The sequence below is a fragment of the Vicia villosa genome, linkage group LG3 (genome assembly GCF_029867415.1).
Source record: "Vicia villosa cultivar HV-30 ecotype Madison, WI linkage group LG3, Vvil1.0, whole genome shotgun sequence".
Classification (NCBI taxonomy): domain Eukaryota; kingdom Viridiplantae; phylum Streptophyta; class Magnoliopsida; order Fabales; family Fabaceae; genus Vicia; species Vicia villosa.
Genome location: NC_081182.1, coordinates 24,735,288 through 24,752,553, shown reverse-complemented (window position 1 = coordinate 24,752,553; position 17,266 = coordinate 24,735,288). Strand labels below are relative to the sequence as shown.

At 34.1% G+C, this 17,266-nt stretch overlaps 4 protein-coding genes across 5 annotated transcripts; 1 reads left to right on the top strand and 3 right to left on the bottom strand.

The window, feature by feature from the left end:
- Positions 1–204: 204 nt before the first annotated feature.
- On the bottom strand, positions 205–4,094 carry LOC131660694 (pentatricopeptide repeat-containing protein At4g31850, chloroplastic-like). Its single transcript, XM_058929987.1, has one exon. It carries the CDS (start codon positions 3,867–3,869, stop codon positions 516–518), a length of 3,354 nt encoding a protein of 1,117 aa, XP_058785970.1. The 5' UTR covers positions 3,870–4,094; the 3' UTR covers positions 205–515.
- Positions 4,095–9,019: 4,925 nt separating this feature from the next.
- Positions 9,020–12,455, top strand: LOC131660692 (uncharacterized). Of its 2 annotated transcripts, none has more exons than XM_058929984.1 (6): positions 9,020–9,358; positions 9,474–9,529; positions 9,612–9,666; positions 9,971–10,051; positions 10,143–10,432; positions 12,212–12,455. In XM_058929984.1, the coding sequence occupies exons 1-5, from the start codon at positions 9,142–9,144 to the stop codon at positions 10,415–10,417; spliced, it is 684 nt and encodes a 227-aa protein (XP_058785967.1). In that variant the 5' UTR covers positions 9,020–9,141; the 3' UTR covers positions 10,418–10,432; positions 12,212–12,455. The 2 variants fall into 2 exon arrangements, with proteins under 2 accessions (XP_058785967.1, XP_058785968.1); XM_058929985.1 differs by having other exon boundaries at positions 12,156–12,455.
- Position 12,456: 1 nt separating this feature from the next.
- Positions 12,457–13,399, bottom strand: LOC131660693 (early nodulin-like protein 14). The gene is made up of 2 exons (XM_058929986.1): positions 13,039–13,399; positions 12,457–12,952 (listed from the first exon to the last, which is right to left on the bottom strand). Exons 1-2 carry the CDS (start codon positions 13,220–13,222, stop codon positions 12,573–12,575), a joined length of 564 nt encoding a protein of 187 aa, XP_058785969.1. The 5' UTR covers positions 13,223–13,399; the 3' UTR covers positions 12,457–12,572.
- A 2,170-nt stretch (positions 13,400–15,569) lies between these two features.
- LOC131657728 (uncharacterized) lies at positions 15,570–16,880 on the bottom strand. Its single transcript, XM_058927094.1, has one exon. It carries the CDS (start codon positions 16,878–16,880, stop codon positions 15,570–15,572), a length of 1,311 nt encoding a protein of 436 aa, XP_058783077.1.
- Positions 16,881–17,266: the final 386 nt, after the last annotated feature.

Sequence of the window (17,266 nt, the reverse complement as noted above, 5' to 3'; positions counted from 1 at the left end):
GGATATAAAGAACTATATATCGATTGAATTTATACATAAAAAAATAATCAAAACAGAATTCTTAACATTTGCATTTTAAGATAATCTCCTTTTTTTTTTTGAATCAAGATAATCTCTTTCTAAAATAATATTTTATCAATTAAGCTAATTTTTTTACGGTAAATTTTTAGAAGCCCTTTTTATATGAAACTTGGTATGATAAAAATACTCAGCCAGTGACAGTGTTACGGACATATGGACAGGGTTGATCCTCAAAAATTATACAATTGTCAGCATTTATCAGCAAGGAAATGTTGGTTGAAGTGCATAATTTGCATAAAACCACATGCTAGATACATGCCATTGAAATTGTTTAGGCAAACAAAGCAAAGTATATCCCTTGAACAAACAACAATGATCAAAAGTTAATATAACAAATTATCTAGTAAAAAATTTACAATAATTACCCTCATATCACCCTTTTGAGATCAAAAACTTACACAACAAAATGGTTAAATATATACTTTGCAATAAAATCAACATTTATTAGGCAATTGAGCATATGTTCCTGCGTTAGGGCTACACCCGACAACCATCATCTTCTTGAAGACAGAGAAGGCTTGGTCTTTATTTCCCGACAAACTATAACCGCGGATGAGAGCATTATACGTGAAAACACTTGGTTCTAGACCCACAAGTTGAAGTTCCTCAAACATCTTTACAGCCAGGTCTACCTTTCCAGCAATTCCAAGATGTAAAATCAACGCATTGTAAGTGTAAAGATCAGGAGAAACTCTTCTATTCTTCATTTCATTTAAAAGAGAAAGTGCTTCTTCAAATCTACGCGATTTTGCGAGCCCGTTGATTATAAAATTGTACGAAACTGTATCAGGATCAAGACCGGTCAACTTTAGTTCCTGAAAGTACTGGAAAGCTTCGTCAACTCTACCACTTATGCACAAACTTTCTACAAGAATGCTGTAAGATTTCAAGTCTGGCCTTATTCCTTCTTTAACCATCTTTTTGAACAAGTCACAAGCAACATCGATTTCGCCCGATTTCCCAAATCCGTTGATGAGAATATTGTAAATAACACTGTTGGGCATGCATTGATAATCTAACATCTCCTCGAAAATCTTCATTGCTTGCTCAGATCTTCCAGCTTTTAAAAGACCATCTATAAGAGGACCATATGTAGAAGGAGTTGGAGAGAAATTACCACTCATGAGTTCGTAATATAAATCCAAAGCCTTATTCAAGTTGTTAGATTTCACAAGCGCGGAGATGATAATATTATGAGTTATCACATTAGGCTCGCATCCCTTACAACGCATCTCGCTGTATAGATCATAGAGTTCATTGATACTCTTAGATTTACCATGAGCATCAAGCAACAAGTTGTAAGTGAAATGATTCGGGTGACAACCTGCGTTCTTCATCTCTTCGAAAAGTTCTAGAGCTTTTTCAGTGAAACTAGATCTAAGAAGCCCATCCATCAAGCAATTATACGATTCTAGGGTTGGGTGAATTCCCAATATTTTGGTGAATTTATCGAATACATTTTGAGCGTAGAGGGTCTTCTTCCGCTTACACAGAACTCTAATTAGAGGTAACATTACATGATCATCTTGGCAAACAGAATTGCAAACCAAAATTTCAGCAAATGAAATGCTATCCTCTATTTCCGCTTCGGTTAAAATGCATTCCATTAGTTCTTCCCAGAATTGTGACTTCGTCTGTAAACCTTCTTGATGTACAAATTCCATTACAATCTTGATCGAATCATCAATCCTTCCACATCGCACAACTCCGGGAAGGAGCGTGCACAAAGTTACATAGTCAGGGGAAAGAAATTTCTTCATCTGATGAAAAAACCAAAACGCGTAATCGGTTCTGCCTTCTCTTATCAAGCCATAGATGATAGAGTTGTATGAAAAAACATCAGGTTTACAGTTCATTGTTGTCATTCTACAGAACATCTTCAGCGCCAAATCAACTGCATCATTCTTGGAAAGACAGTCCAAGAGCGAGTTAAAAGTTATCGTGTTTGGAGGGCATCCAGACTCGGTCATACTACTGAATAATTCAAGGGCATTTCTGATATTTCCCTCTCTACCGAGACCGGTAAGTAAAATGTTGTACGTCACAACTGTAGGAGCTAGCCTCGAACTCTTCAACCTGCTGAACATCTTCCACGCTTCATCAACACGACCAGCCTTGTAAAGTGTGTCGATTAAAGAATTAATTATCATAACATCTGGTTCACACCCTTTCCTTATCATCTCAGACAAAAGATCTATGGCTTTGTCTACTTCCCCTGCTTTGCTATAGCACTTCATCATCATATTATAGGTTACTGAATTCGGCGAAAGCCCACAGTTGTGAAGTTCGTTGAATATATCTTCTGCCTCTTTGATCTGACCTGTCTCTGCAAGAGTATACAACGATGCATTGCACGCTGCTATGCTTGGCATAATGCCTCTCTCTTTCATCTTTTCAAATGTGTCGAGAGCTTTTCCAGGATCACCTAATTTTCCATAATAATCAATGAAAAGAACATAAGAAAAAGCAGTTGGTTTAACACCCACAGATTCCATATTTTCAAAAAGTTCTATTGCCTTGTCTAATTTTCTAGCCTTCAAAAATCCACATATCAATGTGTTGTAAGTATGAAGATTTGGTAAAATTCCTTCCCTTGTCATCACATCTAACATAGAGAATGCACGATCAACATCACCAGATTTGCATAAAGCCTCGATAAGTATAGTGTAGGTGACCACATCAGGGGCATAATCATCAGCTTCCATCTCATTCCAGAATCTTTCCACTTTTTCCAAGTCCCCAACTTTACCAAACTTGTCCATCAATGTAATGTATGTCACCCGATCCGGACTATGATCGCTCGCTCTCATCTTTACATATAGCTCCTCAGCCTTGTCAAGCTTCCCTGCGGCACAAAGAGCATCAATAAGAACCGTATACGTGATAACATCAGGCCCGCATCCTTCATCGTCCATTTCCTTAAAAATCCCCCACGCATCATCAATTCTCCCCGCCCTTCCAAGAGCTCTAATACATATCGTATACGTGTATATATTCGGCCTCAAACCTATCCTCTTCATTTCTTCCAACAATTTCATAATATTCTCCGTGTCTCTTCTCCTCCCCAACGCAACCATCAACGCCGAATACGTCTTCATGCTAGGCTTCATCCCTTCTGAGATCATTCTCCTGTAAACCATCAACGCCTCTTTACAAAAACCAGGCAACAGCATATAAATCAAACCATTATACGAATACGCATTCAAGATAAACCCAGCTTGCTTCATCTTACAAAGTGCAAAATTCGCTCTTCCAATTCCACCTTTAATCGAAAGAGCCTTGAAAATAGTCATGTAAGTATCCAAACTCCTGTAAATAACTTGCTTTTGCATCAAATTAAACACAAAAACCATATCCTCAACCCTCCCATGTTCTCTCAAAAACTCAAGCATGTAATTGCAAGCATCAGTGGTATGCACAAATTTAGGCAACTGCGAAACTAACTTAAAGTATGAAAAAACAGAATTTGGATCAGAAATAGACTTCAAAACTGTCATAACTTCTTCAGAAGACACTTTAGTTTTGTTCTTCTTACCTTTTACCACAACTAAATCACTTTCATGTGTACATCTAGTCCTAAATGCACGATGACCCACATGCTTTCTTCCATTTTTCTTCCAATTTAACAAAGACCCATTGGAAAAAGTTTTCATTTTGACGAAATTGGTTCCACCTCTGAACAACCCATGATTGGTGAGTACATAGAAATTGGTATCAGTTAAAGTAAAGCAAAATTGCATACTGTTACAACACGTGGTTGTTGAGGAACAGAGAAGTGAGACAGTCATAGAAACGCAAAAAATTTGTATGAAAATGAAGGATTGAAATTCAGAATAATGACATTGAAGGAGAAATTGGAAGTGATTAACCTGTGTTACTGTGATTGAGGTGTAACTGGGAAAATCTGGGGGTGCTAATAGTTATTGAAAGACGCGGTCAGAGACAGTGGAGATTTTGCTGAAGTTTCGGGTTTGGATATTTTTGACAGAGCTTTGAACGATGGAAGTGGCACTATCACGTTATCACTAACTTGGCTTTTTTTCTCTTCTTAAATAAATATTCAAAATAACCGCATTTGATATTGCATTTTAAATAAAAAAAGATTTTTTGTTAATATTATCATTATTATATTTTTATGATATAAATATTGCTTTTACAAATATATAAAATTAAAATGATATGTATAAAGATGATTAACATAATCCCTCCACAGAGATGAATGCATAAATTGTTAAAATTTTTAAGTTAAAATATTAATATTAAAAATGAAATTGAAAATACATGAAAACATTTAATAAGAGTTTTAAACATTAACTAGTGGGATCTCCGTGCGTTCGCACGGGTACCGGTGTGGTACGTTCATTTGTTATTTGTTTTAGATGATTTATTTTGTATAAAAAATTAAATAGGATAGTTAAATAAAAATTATATGAAAAAATAAATATGAAAGAAGATTGATACGCGAATTTATTTCTAAAATATAATGAAAATAAAATATATTTTTTAAAAGAGGTGTCTATAATTCTTTCAATATATAAAAATGTTTGAATCAATAAGTATGATGAGAAATGCCTATTGTTGTTACCTGACTAATTTTTGTTCTTCATAAGTATGGTGAGAAATGCATATTCTTTTGTTCCTGTTGTGGTGGTGCCTTGCTTGATGGCATGGAGCTTTTGGGGTTTAGCCCGAATCTCTTTTGGATCTTCAATGGGCACCTACCTTTCCTTTTTGGGATCTATTATGAGGTTCATATCCATGAAGTTCACCTTCTGCACGTCTGGTGGCGAAATATTGATTACACTTGTTGTCACCTTACTTATTGTCAAGCTATCTTGATAACATTTGTAGGCAACATGTACTTCATGCATTGATACAAAGTTGATATGGCAGAACCCAAAAGGTTGAAGGTGGACGTACTTATAATTATATTATACTAGGACATGACGTTGATCACAAGGCACTTGACCTTTATCATTTTTCACAATTTAATTTAACCCAAATATTTTCTTTACAATGATGTAGCTCTCCACCAACCCCTGCTCGGCAAATAAGCCGACTAATGAGCCATAAAATGCTCGAAGGTTGTCTCAATCTAATTCTAGCCTTTTAAATGTGTTCCAATAGAGGATATCTGCAGAACTCTCCTGGTTAATCAATTTTGGCTTGATCTCTCAATCGTCATTATGGGGAGGAAGAATTTCAGTGACGTCCTTAGCAGAGAAAGATATTTTAGGTTATTAAGTGTTCCTTAAGCCTGGTTTGGAGTTGGTGAAAGAATCTTCCACAATCATAACTTGTGGGGCGTATCTTCTGCAGGAGGAGCTAGATTCTCCCCCCAGCAAACCTCTAACTATGCTACTGAGAGTGTGGCAGACTGGTTGGTCCTCCTCTCCCTACTCTTTTCACTTCTTGGATATGGGGTTTTTGCGTGGATCTCGCCCTTGAGGCTTGGATCTGCCTCCTGGCTGGTGGGGACCGCCTAGACTTGCTAATTTAAATGATTCTTTTGAATGAATCATTTGATCTCTTTCTTAGTCAGTAGCAATTCTATGTGTTGTGACCCTTCACCTTATGATACTCACACCATTTATCAGGGTCAGACCCCATAGTGCAGACTTGGGAGTTGGTGGAGGGGGAATATCAAGGGTGTTGAAGACTTCATGCCATATATGATCCCGGTGAGTGTTCAATGGCATGAATTTCTCAGTGTGTCTTCCACTATATTTCAAAGTTGCCTGATCTTTCACAAGTGAGGCATGGTGACTATTTCGCTATTGTTGCGATGTGTCAAGAACTCCGGATGTCAGTTCCATAGTGTCTTTATATTTTTTTGCTCTAGATTACTATAATCGCCCTTGATATAGCATTCGGTATGTGCCAAATTTTTTTGTTTATAGACTTGATTTTTATTTATTTAGATATGTTGAGTTGAATTATTATTTACTTTGTAGGTTCATACAAAGAGAAGAAATGGATTGCATAAAAAAAGATGAATAACTTGATTTATGTAATGTACATTTTGAAGTTGAAAAGTAGAAAAGGAAGAGTAAAAAATATTATTTTTTCATTTGAAGATATTTATTCACATGATGAATGGATAACTTAAGATCCTAATGAACAAAATATGCAAACTAAAGTTAATGTTGAGCAAAATGATATCATAGTTAACAATGTTGTGGAAGCTAATGTTAATGTTGTTGTTACTAATGTTGTGCAAAGTGGTGGCAACGACAATGTTGATTAGGTGGAAATGGAACTTCAAGCAATCCAAATTTGATTAATTATGAAGAAGGTGTTTCATAATGTAGATGTTGGTGATGAGAGTCAAGATATTGATGAAGATGTTGGTGATGACATTTTTGGTGGTGATTTCACTGGAGCTTTGAATTTTTGAAGCCATTAATATATTTGTTTTGTGATTTTTTTCCTTTATGCAGTATCCAATTAAGAAGGACTTAGTACTTTAAGTCTTTAGCCACACACTTTGTTATTTTGTTTGTTTTATTATTGAGGTTTTTTGTTAAGAAGATTGTTATATATTATGAAATTTAACATTTGATGTTAATTGGTATTCTATTATATATATTTGTCATATATATAAGACATTACATGTTTATAAGTATATATGTGCATCATATATGTGTCACTGGCAGATTTTTGAAAGTTATTTTTAAAAAAATTTATAGACCCATACGAGTCAGAAAGATTCGGATCTACGTATCCTTTGCGAGTCTGAGTAGACTCGTGAGTTTGACTAGTGTATAATTTGCTCATACACATATACAATTTCCTCCCGTTTTTAGTCTATAAATGACTATTTAAGTACACTTGTCATATTTTTATTGGAAAATAGTAAAAACCGCACCTAAAAAATTATATATAAGTTTTATCGCATAGTTAGTTGCACTTTGAATTAAAATACAAATATAAGCTTAGTTATCATAAAAAACTAATGAAATAGGTTGAGAACATTTTATGAACCATTCTTAAGTTGTTTCCACAAATTTTCCCAAAATAAATTGGCTCATAAAACTTACGTTACTAAGTAAGCCAAGATAAACCGATTCAAACAAACTCTTAGGCTATGTTTGTATTGGTGGTATGAGATGGAATGATATGGTATGGTAATTAATGAGATTCCATAGTTTGAATTTACAAATAATAGATGGAATGTAACATGATGGAATCCATTCTATCTCATTCCATACAATTCCCATTTTTTTATTCCATCTAATTTGTGGTGTATGTGATGGAATCAGGGGTGGCCCTGAGCACGGGCTCGCGGGGCGGGAGCCCAGGGCCCCAAAATTTTAGGGGCACCAAAAAAAATTCTTACCCCTTTATATATTAAAAGAGAATGTTCTATTACAAAAATACTTGCTAATAATTTTTTTTTTTAAATACTGAATAACAAAATTATAGGGGCACTACTTAATAAAAGAATGTAATTTCTCTTCTTTCTCTTCTTTTTTCAAATGAGAGTTATGTCTCTAAAACCCTAACTCTCTTACTATCCTTCTTTTTTTTTAATTGGGCTTAACCCACAATCCAGTCTCATTGTGTTATATTTCTTCCACTTAGGCCCAATTCATAATATTCCTCTAATTACTCAATTAAGCCAAATAACACACATAATTGAATAATCACATAACATAACAAATATTATTCCCAATAATATCCCACAACTACAATTGCTCCATAACTTAATTAATACCAACTCGCGATTGTATTTCTCCGACTAATCCGATTAATTAATCCGACCATAAACTTAACTTCTCAAATCAACATATTAATACAATTACGCCTTTAGAATAATACCGATAAATCCCGACTTCGACTAATTCCAACGAATAAATCCTTGATTTAATTTAATTAAATAATTAATTAAATTCGGGGCGTTACACATCTGCTGAAAGAATTTATTCTAAATTAAAATTCTTAAAATCTCATTTGAGGTCTACTATGTCACAAGATAGATTAAATAGTCTTGCGTTGATTTCAATTGAAAATATTTTTTGGAGGAACCTTGATTATGAACAAATTATTAACGATGTTGCAACAAAAAATGCTAAGAGGATGATATTTAAATAATTTAAAAAGTTTGATCAATTGTTTTATAGGAAAAAAGACGGGATCAAGAAGAAGAATAATAAGGCTCTTTATAGTGATTTATGTTTTGGTGTAGTATAAACATTGATTCAAAGATCTATATTTTCTACTTTTTTTGTAGAATGTCAAAAGAAAATGTGTTTTTTATCCAATTATTTCTTTAATCTTATGTATTTATTGTCAAAAAGTTATAGGGGCACCACACTTTTAATTCACCCAAGGCACCCAAATTCAAAGGACCGGCCCTGGATGGAATGAGAAATTTTAAATAAAATAATCAAACAATAAAGTGAGATCTTTATTCCATTCCACTCCGCTCTACTCCGTTCCGTTATGTTCCATTCTGCTCCGCTCCGTTATGTTCCATCAATCCAAACATAATCTCACTATCATTAATCTTTAAGTTTTCTAGTTTAAATAAATACTAATCTTTATTTACATATATTTAAATAAAATATATCAAATAAAACAGACTTTAAGTAGGATAACAATTTAATAAAATCTTTCGACTCATGCTTAAAAATAAGTTTATGATATATTATAAGTCAAATTTAAGTTTGACAAAACTTAACTCAACACAATTTATTCCGACTCTTAACTGTGTCTGTGTAGAAAGAAATATCTCATGCAAGAATGCAAATTGAAAAGGGCATCATTCCATTAACCTCTAAATGATACTTTTGACTAAAAAAAATTAATAATAATAATAATAATAATAATAATAATAATAATAATAATATATAGTTAAAATGAAATAAATAGTTTAAAATAAATAACAAATATTTAATTTTATTATCAAATAAAATAAAAAATATCAAGTAATCCTCATCATTGCTAACTTGAAGCCCTAGCTTTCAACTTCTTGCTCCACCGTCCACCCTCCACCGCCGTCGTCACAGTCACCAGTATCGAAGCTACTTACTTCCATTTCCATCAATTCACCTCAAAATGGTTAAACCAACTGAACAAGACACCGAAAGCATTGCAGTACCCGAATCGGTGATGGATTCCGTCACCACCACTCTCTCTAACCTTCACGAATTACGTTCACATTTTGAACAATTCTTACCTCTCATGAACCCTCAAATTCTCTCCCAAATTCCACCTCTTCAACGTGCTCACTCTCTCTTCCTCCTCTCCAAAATCACTTCCACTCTCCTCGCTTGTAAGTGTTACCGTTTTCCCTTAATCTTCATCATCTGATTGCAATTGCATAATTTTAATTTCAATTTCAAGTTTTGTTCTTTTGTTGCTTAATTTTGTGTTTCTCGTTTTTTTAGTGAAATTGAGGTGTACTGGAGTTCAACCTGATAATCACTCTGTCAAATCAGAGCTTGTGAGTTTTTATTCTTACTCTGTTAATTCTGTTTTTTACTTAACCCTAATTTCTTACACTGTTTTTGTTGTTGAATTCTCAGGATAGATTAGATATATACCAAGACAAACTTGAACGTCTGTTAGATTTGAATAAAGGTATTTCTTTTCTGATTAATGAATGCTCTTTTGTTCAATCTTCATGTTTATTTTACAACATGATGATTATTTGAATTGGAAGCGCATTTTCATCGAGCTATGATGCGTAGCAATAGGATATGTTACTGACATGACATGTAGACATTGATAATAATTTTAAAATTGAAGTAATTGAATGTAACGAACATACCTTCAATATGAGGGGTCGGTGCTGCATAGTAGTGCTTGAGTTTTAATTAGATAACACTATTGTATTGTATGGTTAAATCGATTAATTTTTTTAATTTTGTTTTTGTTTGTGAAGCTCCTCTTCGACCTTCTACTACATTGAATTATCAAGCAGCTACACGCTTCATCGAACACTCTCTGCCTGACCTTACCTCAGGTGGGTAATGATTTTGGTTATTACTTCTTAGGGTCATCCAGTGTCTTCCATTTTGATTACATGTATTTAATGAAGTGGTTATTTTCTGCAGAGCAAAGGCAGAAAATGAGGAACTTGAGTAGAAGGGAGGGACAGAAGAAGAAACATGGGGAGCGGGCTGGTCAAAAGAGAAAGTATCAATCCTCTGAAAGGCCATCTGTTCAAGCTGTTGCCAAGGAGTTTCTAGAGAAAGCATCCAGGGAGCTTCTCGGCAGTAATAATGGGGGTATTAAAGGACCGCTTCGAATTGACAACATGTCAGAAGACGATGACGATCATGTTGACAATTTTTCAGAAGATAATGACGATAAACTACTCGTGCCCTGATTTTCATGAACTCTGGTAGAGTTTCTTTCTTATAACAATGTTATCTGCTTTATGAGTTTAATGCTCTTTGGTTCTAGTAGCTGCAGCGTGAATTTATAATTTTAAGTACCAAGAATTTTTGCCCTATCAAATTTATAATAGTTTATGATCCTGTTATGCATTTTAGAACTCAAATGATCATCACGGTTTTCTCAATTTGACATATGTGGACCCAATATTTTCAAATTTGAGATCTTATCTAGGATTGGGAGGGGTGGCCATAGGATCGAAGCATGGATTGTAAGATGATCACAACATTAAACTAAACTTAAAATGGAAAATATGATCGAAAAAGGTATTCAATACAATTTATTTTATTTTAAGGTATATAAATTACTTAATTAATTAACTTAGAAGATTAAAAATAAATATAAAAGGCGATTTTATTTCTCCTATGAAAAAAATAACATGACCTAAGAATAAGATATACACAAACACCTCCCCAAATTTCTCCACTTTCAGTTTTTTTTCAAATGCATGCAGCTCCGCCCCTTCCCCCATTCCTTTCCACTCTTATAAAATGCCGAGGCCAGAGAGTAAGAGGATAGTAAGAGGGATGTTACGGAGAAGAGAGGGATGTTACGGAGAAGAGAGGGAGGTTGCAGCACTGGAGGTCAACAAGGGAAGCTCACACAGAAGGAACAACAGGGCATTTTATGAACTGGGCTCCTGATCTTCCGCGGATGATCAATCCTACATTTTAAGATCTTGTCGATGAACCCAACCTGATCCTACAGCTCCACAACCCTTCGCATGAGTCAGCATACTTGAGACCTTAAAACTCGTAGTATTTTATCGTACGATCGTATAGACATTGGATAGGATTGTGTATTGCATTTGATGATTAAAGTGACTAGATTCAAAAAAATATTTTACTAATTCTACAGCTTAATGTTATTAAATAACAGGCATAAGAGCCATAGAATCCAGAAACTCCAAAATTGTTTAAAATAAAAGTGTTGTACTATAGTCTGATGCTGATGCGCCGACGGAACTCCTAGATACATATCTAAAGTGCATCATTCAGCTTAAATGAGCCACAATTGAGTTATGAACTATTTTATGATATTTTTCTGGATGAAAGCGTTAATGTTGATGTAGATGAAATCATTGACCGAAGAATGTTGAGGGATAAAAATTGCTGGGGTAGACCCATCTTATGGACTTGAGCACATACTCCAAATGTTGAAAGAGAATAAAACAGTGTCAGTTACAGGATATAACCATTAATGGAACCATGTTTTGCTGCCATACGTACGCTTTTTTTGGATGATAATAAGAATGAGAGAGATGAGAATGATCTACTAATCAATACTTTTAAATAGAACTAATCATCACGAATAAGCCACAATTGTACCACATTCAGGTAAAATAAGCCACAATTGAGTTCCGAGCTAAACTTTTTTATGACATTTTTCTGTATGGTAGCATTAATGGACCCATGTTATGTTGAGAGCACATACTCTAAAACTGTCAGTTTTAAAGGATATAAACCCGAGAAAAATGTTTTGTAATTCATTTTTAAGTCTCTTGAAATTGGTCCGTGAAATATAAGACGATCTTCAAATTGGTCTGTGAAACAATATGGTGTCGGCATGTGGAAAGAAAAGTTTGATTGAACATTTTGAATTGTGATTGAGTTGTAATTTAGCAACAACATGCTTGTTGTTCGAGCTAATTTGGAAATTTATTTTTGCAGTGTCAGCAGTTTTTATGGAGCATTGTTCGAGCTAATTTGGAATTTTATTTTTGCAGTGTCAGCAGTTTTTATGGAGCATTGTTGTTCGAGCTGAGGGTTTTGCTTCCTTTCCATGCTGGGATGACTACTTCTATTTAAAATGTGACAACCATTTTAGGTTGGATTTTGGTGATGTAGGTGCAGTATTTGTTTTTGCTTTAATTTGTGTAGTTCTGGATGTCAATGTAAAAAAACTTAAACATATTCCTCATCCATGTACGGAACTGTATGAAATTCTAAAAAATGAATCTTGATGAAGACATTTAGAATCCAATATCAGATTTTTATTTATAAGTTCTGAACAAATAAATAAAATGAATAGCTACAAAATAAAAAGATTCTTGAGAGAAAAAAAAAGGACTAATAAGATGCTGTGATTCACATGAGAAAACCAACAGAAATAGTAGCTAATAGTCCCAGAGCAGTCACAAAACCAGTTTGCAAAACTGATGCACTGCTAGTTGGAGCTGGAGCAACAGCTGGACCTCCTTCTAACTCTGCTGAAGAGGGTGCTGGAGAAGGTGCAGGGGAAACTGGACCGTATCTTTTCCTTGGAGTAATAACCACCACAACCAGCTTTTGTCCCTTCTCACAATGACCCTTAGCTCCACTGATGAAGTAGAATGGTCCAGGACGGTCTAGCTTCACCTTAGTGTTCCCATCATGGTACTCTTGAATGGGGTTTGAGCTGTTGCAGTTAGCATAATCTTCTTTGTTTACTTGCAAAACTGAGTCTTTCCCACCATCATATTTCCATACTGTAAAATAAACATAGCTCAGTGATGAAAATTATGATAGAAAAAATAGGTTTTGAAATTGAATGAATAATGAGAAAGTAAATTACCAAGATGATCACCGACGTTGAAACGAGATTTCCCAGCCCATTTATTGAGTGAGTCTGCTTCAGAAGATGGAACCTTCCATGCATTTTCCTTGCCTCCAACCAATAGTTCTGTAGCTGCAGAGAGGCCAAAGAGAAAGAACATGAACATTAAAGAAGAAGAAACAGTTCTTGAGGAAGCAACCATGGTGATTTTTCTGATAGCTGAATGTGTTGTGTAAGAGGTTAGCTTTGTTACTTTAGATGCAGAGAGGGGTGGCTTGTATTGATGGGATAGCTTGAGCTATTGTATGTTATTTATATATGGTGATATTGAAGAGGGTAAAAACTAGCCGTTGAGAGACGGAAGACAGCACAACGTTTGAGGTTATTGATACCTAGGTTGCGTGTCGACCTCGTACCATTGTGGTTATTGATTCCTGGGTTGCGTGTCGATTCGGTACCATTATAACGGTAGGAAATCTTGAAGGGGTAAATGGTAATAATGAACATGTCAGTGGGGTTGAACTTTATCGATGCAGAATCTGTAGAAACGGCCAACTGTTTAATTAACATCAAATTTGGAAAGTGAAAACGGCAAACTCTGTTTGAATGTTTCTTTTTCTTTTCTTTTTTTAATAAAGGAGTCTCCTCCATTCTTACTTTAAAAAATAGGTGAACATTTATTTTAAACGAACTGATTTGATTTCGTATTTGATTTCAGCTAAAAGATGGATGAAAGTACAATAATTTATAAAGAAAGTAGTAGTTTTTTAATATTGTAGTAATTTTTGTAGTCGTAAGATATTTGGTATATAAAAAAATTATTTGTGGTTGTTTTCTATTGGAGTGACTTTGAAAAATCGTAGTAAATTGTTAATTCAATCAAATATTTAACTAGGTGATATGAAAAAGACAATGTTAATTTATCTCCTTAACAACTTAAAAACTATATATAAATTTTTTTGTTTGTCAGTTTGTTAATAAATATCTTTAGAGTAACAATAGTTAGAGATGAAAAAAAAAAAATCACTGATACGAATTTATGATTTATAGGATACCCACGGATATAATTAATAATATATTTAATTACTAATTTGTTCACGGATATGGATAAAGATGATAAATTTTGCAAGTATGAGACTATCTGCTAAAAAAAATTAAAGTTTGAGCCTGCCTTGTAGGGTAACGTACACTTATTTTGTTGGCCTAACTCTGACTTTTTTGAAGGTTTAATTGACCTATTATTTTACTTAAAAATCTATTTTATTTGAACATTTGTAAATAAGTCATTCAACTAATGTTTAAATAAACTAACAAATTAAAAGATCAACGAGACTAAATATTTGTATTGACTTATTTGAGTTTATTCAGTAGGATAAGTTTTGTGATTGTTTATAAGATTTTTTTCATCTTATTTTCATAATTTCTTCCCGTTAACTAATATTTATTTTTATATTTTAATTCAAAGTATAAAATACAATATAATAATAAAATTATTTATATCTATTTAAATAGGTCGGTCAGATATGCTTAAAAGAATTTTTATATGGCATGTGATTTAACTTTTTTAATTAATTAGGCTTATACAAAAACTTAGGCCTTTTATATTTTAAAAAACATGACATGGCCTGAGCCAATGTAGACTATGTCGTAGATCCCTATTAGTTGGTCTGACTTAATTCTACCTTAAGTATGGATACTGTTAGATGGGATTTTGACAGAGGCAAAATCCAACTAAGTGGCACATGGGAAGTGGTTTCCAAAGGCGACTTAGAGTCGACACAAGGGGATGTGCAAAGGAGATCGATAGCTTGATGGAATTAGAATATTTTTATGAAGAAAAAGTGATCATGTCGACAGAAAAAATGGAGCAATGATAGTAGCGTGTACAGAGTGGACAGTTACTACGAAACAAATGTGGAGTCGCGACTGTTTGTAGCTAAGTTCAAAAACGTGTAAACGTGGAGAATTAGTTGAGAAGTTAACACACACACGTGGCTCACATAGAGAAAGAGTCTGCCACAAAACAATTACTTATTTGTATTATAAATAAAACTTTGTAATTAGATACTTACTCAAAACTCACGCAAAACTCAGAGTACCCAAGTGAAGAGCGAAATGAGTATGGCGAGTGCAATATATGTTTGAATCACCACTTCGTTGTCAATTAATGTCATGTCATGGACTTCTTTTACTTTGTCTTAGAGCATCTCCAATGGTGCAACCCATTGTTTGGTTCTTTGTGGGACCCATTAGTCCACATCATCTTGAAGCAACTCACTCCAATTTTCACTCCAACGGTATAATTCTAAAGAACTCATATTGGGTCCCACAATTTTACTTTGTATAATAATATTTTATTCATACTAAATTTTATTTGATTTAAAATAATTTAAATTATTTAAATTTAAATTAATATAAAATAAATAAAATTAAACATAAAATTTAAAATTATAATTTAAATTAATCTCAAATGCATGACATATAATTAAAAACAATAAAAATATAATTAAAAACAATAAAAATAAATTACATAACATAATTACTCAAATTTAATTTTCATCGTCCTCATGTCCAAAACGTTCCCAAATATGTTCGACTAGATCTCCTTGAAGTTGGCGATGAACTTGTTTTTCACGAAGAGTTGCTCTTCTTTGTAGTCTTGTTGCAAGATTCGGATGAGGACCGCTAAATGTTTCAGTCGTTGAGTTGTTGTTACCTGCATTATCGTAACAGTAATCAAAATCACCTCCATATGTGTGTCGTTCGTCTTCGACAATCATGTTGTGCAATATGATGCAAGCATATATGGTATGCTTGAGGGTTTCCATGTGCCAAGCACGCGTTGGACCACGTACTATTGCAAATCGAGATTGAAGCACTCCAAATGCACGTTCCACATCCTTTCTAGCTGATTCTTGGTGTTGTGCAAATAGTTTTCTCTTTTCTCCTTGCGGCATTGAAATGGTCTTGACAAATGTAGCCCACTCGGGATATATACCATCCGCTAAATAATACCCCATATTATATGGATTCCCATTGATTGTATATTGCACAGTAGCAGCACGTCCTTCCAAAATATCGTTAAACACATTAGATTGGTTTAGCACATTAATGTCATTGTTTGAACCTGCAATACCAAAAAATGCATGCCAAATCCATAAGTCTTGTGATGCCACTGCTTCAAGCATGATCGTGGGTTTACCATGATCACCTCGACAAAATTGTCCTTTCCATGCAACAGGACAGTTCTTCCATTCCCAATGCATACAATCAATGGAACCTAGCATGCTTGGAAATCCACGTGACTCCCCCATTTGTAAAAGATGCTCAACATCATTGTTATTAGGCCTTCTCAAATACTCAGCCCCAAATACCTCATTCACGCCCCTTACGAATCTCTCTAAGCACTCAATTGCAGTGCTTTCACCAATTCGAAGATATTCGTCTACAATGTCAGCGGAAGATCCGTATGCCAACATACGAATAGCAGAAGTGCACTTCTGCAATGGTGAAAGACCCATTTTACCAGTTGCATCGACCCTCATTTGAAAATATACATCATGATTTCCAAGGGTTTCTACAATTCGAAGAAACAAATGCCTATGCATTCTGAACCTTCTACGAAATTGGGCATCCGTGTATACTGGATTTTCTGATAAGTAGTCGTTGAATAACCGTATATGCCCTTTTTCACGATTCCGATCTATCACTGATCTTCTTTTTCGCCTTGATGAACTTCTAGATTGACGTTCCTTCTCGAGCATTGACAACAATAGTTCTTCACCTGTGTTGTCCATAAGTTCTTCTTCAATCACCTCCCAAAAAAGTTTGTTGAGGTTGTTTGAATTGTTTGAATCCATTGAAGTGAGAGAATGGTGATAGAAAAATGATAGAAGAGTGAGAGAATGATGATAGAAGTGTGATAGAAAAATGATAGAAGAGTGTGAAAAGAATGAGAGTATATATAAGGCTAGTTTGAATAACGACTAGTTTGAATAACAACTAGTTTGAATAACGGTTAGTTTGAATAACGGCTAGTTTGAATAACGGCTAGTTTGAATAATATTTAAATATAAAAAATACTAGAACATTGCATCTTATTACAATAGTCGTTGATACATAACAAGTACTACATAATATTTAAATATAATAAATACTAGAACATTGCATATTATTACCATCCATATTTTTCTTTTAGGTTATTACAACGTTTTTCATGAAATTCACGTTGACTATCATTCATCTT

What these genes read in the sequence shown, in the direction of transcription:
- LOC131660694 (XM_058929987.1), bottom strand. Translation starts at nt 3,869, where the DNA reads ATGACTGTCTCACTTCTCTGTTCCTCAACAACCACGTGTTGTAACAGT.
- LOC131660692 (XM_058929984.1), top strand. Translation starts at nt 9,142, where the DNA reads ATGGTTAAACCAACTGAACAAGACACCGAAAGCATTGCAGTACCCGAA. An exon ending in CACTTCCACTCTCCTCGCTT is followed by an intron (nt 9,359 to 9,473) that starts GTAAGTGTTACC and finishes TCGTTTTTTTAG; the next exon opens with TGAAATTGAGGTGTACTGGA. An exon ending in TCTGCCTGACCTTACCTCAG is followed by an intron (nt 10,052 to 10,142) that starts GTGGGTAATGAT and finishes TATTTTCTGCAG; the next exon opens with AGCAAAGGCAGAAAATGAGG.
- LOC131660693 (XM_058929986.1), bottom strand. Translation starts at nt 13,222, where the DNA reads ATGGTTGCTTCCTCAAGAACTGTTTCTTCTTCTTTAATGTTCATGTTC. An exon ending in CAACGTCGGTGATCATCTTG is followed by an intron (nt 12,953 to 13,038) that starts GTAATTTACTTT and finishes TTTATTTTACAG; the next exon opens with TATGGAAATATGATGGTGGG.
- LOC131657728 (XM_058927094.1), bottom strand. Translation starts at nt 16,880, where the DNA reads ATGGATTCAAACAATTCAAACAACCTCAACAAACTTTTTTGGGAGGTG.